Source organism: Nycticebus coucang, chromosome 6, assembly GCF_027406575.1.
Source record: "Nycticebus coucang isolate mNycCou1 chromosome 6, mNycCou1.pri, whole genome shotgun sequence".
Taxonomy (NCBI): Eukaryota; Metazoa; Chordata; class Mammalia; order Primates; family Lorisidae; genus Nycticebus; species Nycticebus coucang.
The window spans coordinates 65242069-65247565 of NC_069785.1; the positions used below are offsets into that span (position 1 = coordinate 65242069).

At 43.1% G+C, this 5497-nt stretch overlaps 1 protein-coding gene across 1 annotated transcript; it reads right to left on the minus strand.

Moving 5' to 3' along the window:
* Positions 1-3744: 3744 nt before the first annotated feature.
* Positions 3745-4139, minus strand: LOC128588279 (translation machinery-associated protein 7-like). The gene has a single exon (XM_053595003.1). The coding sequence runs from the start codon at positions 4090-4092 to the stop codon at positions 3898-3900; it is 195 nt and encodes a 64-aa protein (XP_053450978.1). The 5' UTR covers positions 4093-4139; the 3' UTR covers positions 3745-3897.
* Between the last annotated feature and the right edge of the window lie 1358 nt (positions 4140-5497).

Consider the following 5497-nt stretch of genomic DNA (forward strand, 5'->3'; position numbering starts at 1 on the left):
GGAAGATGGTGACTCAAAGGGTAATCCCAACGTGCTGGTAACTCTTAAGCCCTGGGCACAGGCCTGGGCTCATCCTGCTCCTGAGAGAAGATTCTATTTAGGATAGGGCTGATGGAGGGGTGGGATTGTCAGCATCATTCGATGCAAGCGACAGGAACCAATGGGCCTATTGACGCAGAGAAGAAATCTACAGGGAGGACTTTGGGGTGTTCACAAAATCAGCAGGCCTTTTTGGAGAAATCAGGCTTGGAAAACAGATCACAGCCAAGAGAGGCAGGACAGCAGCCAGCAGACCAAGGGCATGTCACAGAAACACCTACCACTGCCAGGCGCAATCTCTTAACTGTCCCTGCAACCTTGGCATCTTTCCTTCAAGAGTCCTGTCCCTCATCTGGCTGCCAGAGGGCAGGGAGCAGAATCCTCTCCTAGGCTCCTAGGGTCTGTCACAGGACAGACAGTCAGCTTTTTTCCGCGTGTCCTTGTGGCTGGAGAGCTGCCTCCTACAGGGATTGGCAGCAGTTCTCAGGAGGAACCGTCAGTTCTTCCCGGGGCTCCTGTGCCTAAGCTATGGAATGGCTCAGTAACTGCCTGAAGTGAGGAGAATCTCCAGGGGTTAATTTTCCACTTTCTGCCTCTCCTAACATGATGAATTCATCTCTTTCTATGGCTTTTTGAGAAAACATATTGTTACCTATAGCAGAGAGCTCCTCCTGTATACTATACGAGGTTGGGGAAGGGAATACCAAACAGAACGTAAGGAGGGCGCCTGTGAAGGAATTTTCATGATTGAAATGATTAAATAACTTCTGTACGTCAAGCACTAGGTTAAGTACTTTTTTTATGTAGAAGAAGGGAAAATTTATTTAAAAACCTTGCCATACACCCTAAGTAATAATCTCAAACTAGAAACTACCCCAATTTCTGCCAACATTAGAACAAATAAACAGTAGTGTACTTATATATTGGAATACCACTCAGCAGCATTCTCGGGGACCCGTATGGGTTCAGGGAATCTGCAAGGTCAAAACCATTTTCTAGACTGAAGCAGGAGAATCACTTGAGATGAAGAGTCCAAGATGACAGAGAGCTATGATCATGTCCCTGCACTCCAGCCTTGCCCTCTCCCCACTCAAAAACAAAAACAAAAAACTATCTTCACAATAATTCTAAGACTGCAGTCCCCAACCCATGGGCCAACGACCGGTGCCTGTCTGTGGCCTGTTAGGAGATGGGCTGTGCAGTGGCGGGCGAGGGAAGCCTCATCTGGGATTACCCCTGTCCCCAGCGCTGGCATCACCACCAGAGCTCCGCCTCCTGTCAGACATGAAACCGTTCCATGGTGCTGAAAAAGGATGGGGACTGGATGTTCCAGATTTTATAACACTTTCCTGTTCCATGTTGATGATGCAAAAGTAACAGTGGGCAAAGCTTCAAATGACTCAGCACAAATCAAAACAGTGGCACTAACCTCTGCTAGTAGTCATTGTTTTCTTCATTGCCAAACACAGGCAAATTTGCTAATTTCATTTAAAATTGTATCTTTTTTTTCTTTTTGAGACAGAGTCTCACTCCCACCCTGGGTAGAGTGCCTTGGTGTCACATTCACAGCAACCTCAAACTCTTGGGCTCCAGCGATTGTCTTGTCTCAGCCTCCCGAGTAGCTGGGACTGCAGGCGCCCGCCACAACGCCTGGCTAGTTTTTCTGTTTTTAGTAGAGATGGGGTCTCGCTCTTGCTCAGGCTGGTCTCAAACACCTGAGCTCAAGCAATGCCCCTGCCTTGGCCTCCCAGAGTGCTAGGATTAGAGGTGTGAGCCACCACACCTGGCCTTAAGATTGTATCTTGAAGCAATAAAAGTTATTAATTTTAGCAAGTCTCAGCCCTCGAGTGCATGTTTTTTAATATTCTAGGTGAGAGAAGGGGAAATATACGTAAAGCACTTCTCCTGCATACTGAAGCAGAGCTGCTGTCTTGAGGAAAAGCATTTGTGTGATTGTTTGAGTTGCAAACTGAACTAGCCACTTCCTTGTATCTGATTCTTGGTGACATGTGCAGAGACTCCTGAACTAGGAATGGAGTTTCTAGATCATAGGGTATGTGCACGTTCAGCTTTGTGAGAAAATATCAAACTCTTGCCCAAAGTCGTTGTACTAAATTACCTTCCTATAATGAAAGTATATGAATCTTATGAATTCACATTCTCTCTCACACTTGATATACCAAAGACTTTTGCATTTTTCCCCCGAAATGAATGAGTCTAAAATGGTCTTTCATGGCGGTCTTTATTTTTGTTTTCCTAGTCATTAATTAGGGTGAACGTTCATCGCCCACGTATTTTGCCTGCTAATTATGAATCAGCCTAGTCAGCAAACATCACAGAAAACATCACTATGAGCATATGAGCTACTAGCTGGGAATTAAAAAGGTGGTTTACTATGACCATATTTAATATTCTATAAGATCCCATCAGTTATAAGACGTACTATCAATTTAATACAGATTTTTTAAAGAAAGGAAATGTTAATCAAATTATGAAATTTTTTTCGGAGACAGTTTCACTCTCTCCCTGGGTAGAATGTCATGATGTGATAGCTCACCACAACCTCAAACTTGGGCTTGAGCTTTTCTTCTGCTTCAGCCTCTCCAAGTAGCTGGGAATACAGTCACCCACCACCATATCCGGCTAATTTTTCTGTTTTTTGGCAGAGATGGGGTCTCGCTCTTGCTCGGGCTGGTCTTAAACTCCTGAGCTCCAGCAATCCACCCACCTCAGCAAATTATGGCATTTAAAAAAACTAATAACACTGTATGTTTACTTTTATAATCAAATACCATTTCTTCTTTAATATTACCATCTAAAATCAATTCTAAGTTTTGTTTTTATCCCGGGCCTAAGGATTCTTCCCAGGTAAGGCAAATACTATTGAAGAAATGTAGATTTATGAAGTTTATGCTCATGAACTTGACCTGGGTATACTTAATGAAGACTATTAATATGCCAAGTTTTGTGTGCATTTCCTATTTGGTTAAACTGGTGGTTTCATTGTCTCTGCAATTGAATTACATATCATTGGAAATGTGAAAGTCAGCCAGATACTTTTGACAGATGGGTGTCTAGTGTCTAGTGATAATCTTTCACAGGATACAAATTAGCCACAGGAGCCTTTCCCAGTTCTCAGTTCTGCTGTGCATTTGGAAAGATGTAGTTAAGTGTGCACAGTTCAGCAATGACAACCATGTCACATAGGCTTCCTCTGTGTGCTGCTAGTAAATTTCGGCTCACAGCATTGAAAGGTACAACTTCATCTCAGAAGTGTTCACAAGTGAAAGAGTGTGCATCTTATTTTTCCTCCAATTATCTATTAATTAATTTTTTTAATGTTTACTATTTGTTTCAGGTTAATTTGAAGGTACAAAGAATTAGGTTACAATGTTTGCATTTGTTAGGTAGAGTCCCTCTTATGTTTGTGTCTTGCCCCCAGGAGGTGTGCCATATACCCTAAGATTGTGCCCATTAAATGGAAACACACCCGTTCCCCTCCCTCCTCAGTTCTCCCAGCTCCCTCCTCCCCACACCCCCCACCTTGAACTGAGCTTTTCTCCTGTGTGGGCACGTATTAGTCTACTGGCTTCATATTAATATTGAGTACCTTGGATTCTTGAGCCTCCATTCTTGTGATACTTAACTAAGAAGAATGTGTTTCAACTCCATCCAGGTTAATACAAAAGATGTAAAGTCTCCATCTTTTTTCTTTTTTTAAAGTTTATTCTTAAATGTACAATAGGCTCTAAGACAACACTTCATTTCAGCTATAGGTGGCAAAAGATGTTATGTCAGGGAACACAGATGTTTAGATAGGAACCAAGGGTCGTCATCCTCTCAGGCATGAGGAACAGCTTACTTTTTGCCCGATTTCTTCATTCCAGCTGTGGCCAGGGGGCCCTTCCCCGCGGCCTTTGCTTTCAGCTCCTCGGGTTTCTTCGGCTCCTCTTTCTGTTTCTGTTTGCACGCCTTATCTTCCTCATCCAGCTCCTTGGCCTGCTTCTTAAGCTCTTTCAGGGGCTTTTTCTTGCCTCCTTTGCGGCCAGACATGATGCTGCCACCCCTTCACCAGACCCTGCCACCAGAACTTCTCTTTCTGTTTCTTTCAAAACTATTGAGAAAAGAGTATAATTGTCTTACCACCACAAATAAGTAAGCGAGGTGATGGATGTGTCCATCAGCTCGATGTAAGCATTTCACATTGTATATCAGATCAGTACACTGTACCCCATAAATGCATCCATGTACACAGTTATGATTTAATAAAGAGAAAAAATGGAGAGCCTAAGAGAAGTCTCCATCTTTTTTAATGGCTGAATATTAAATATATATATGTGTGTGTGTGTGTGTGTGTAGTTAATACTTATTGAACATCTACAAGGTGCTAAGTTCCATTATTCCAGGTCAAGGACTGTCCATTCATTATCTCAATATGTACAGTAATTTAATGAGGTAGAAAATATCCTCATTTTAAAGGAAATTGAGGTTCAAAGGGGCAAGAGACCTTGACCAAGACTTACAAGGGACAGAATGAGAATTAAAATCCAGGTCTATCTAATGTCAAAGCCCATAAACTTTCTACCATGCCATGAATCTCTTCTTTAGGTCCCAGATTCCACGGGCCACTAGTAAATAAGACCACAGATAAATTATTGCATAGTCCTACCTCTCAGTAGTTGCGTAGTCCTAAGGTTGAATGCCTTCTTTTATGAAGAGGTTACTGGCAGGGACAATGAAGAGGTTTACAAGGGAGTTGAGCTATGTTAAAAATAACAACAAGGTATTTACTCCTAATCCTGTTAAGCACCCCAGAGCTCTGTGCAAGCTGAGCGGTGGGGAGGCATGTTAATTGGCCTGGGTATAGGTGGGGCTGAGGTTGCTGGTTTAATCTTCCACGGCTTCCCACCTCAGCCAGTGCTCGGTATCACCTTTTCCTGAGTTAGTTGGTGCAAAACCCTAACTTTTTTTGTTCTGATGAGCAATTATGATGCATTGTCATCAAAGAGGCTCAGTTTCAGCCCTGTACATGTATTTCTTTTCATTAAAAGTGCCCTAACCTTGGCCAGGTGTGATGGCTCATGCCTCTAATCCTAGCACTTTGGGAGGCCAAGGTGGGAGGATCACTTGAGCTCAGGAGTAAGGAAGAATGAGACCCCATCTCTAAAAATAGAAAAATTAACTGGGTGTCATGACAGGTGCATGTAGTCCCAGCTACTTGGGAGGCTGAGGCAGGAGGATCGAGTAAGCCCAGGAGTTTGAGGTTGCTGTGAACAAGGCTGACCCCACAGCACTCTAGCCTGAGCAAGAGAGTAAGACTCTGTCTCAAAAAAAAAAAGTGCTCTAACCTAAAAGAAGTTGCTCTAAATAGTGCACTAATGCATAATATTGATCAGAACTCAGGGGTTCTACCAGTTTCTGGTTTCCACACAGGTCTGTTTAGAGCTCCTCCAGGCCT

What these genes read in the sequence shown, in the direction of transcription:
- LOC128588279 (XM_053595003.1), bottom strand. Translation starts at nt 4,092, where the DNA reads ATGTCTGGCCGCAAAGGAGGCAAGAAAAAGCCCCTGAAAGAGCTTAAG.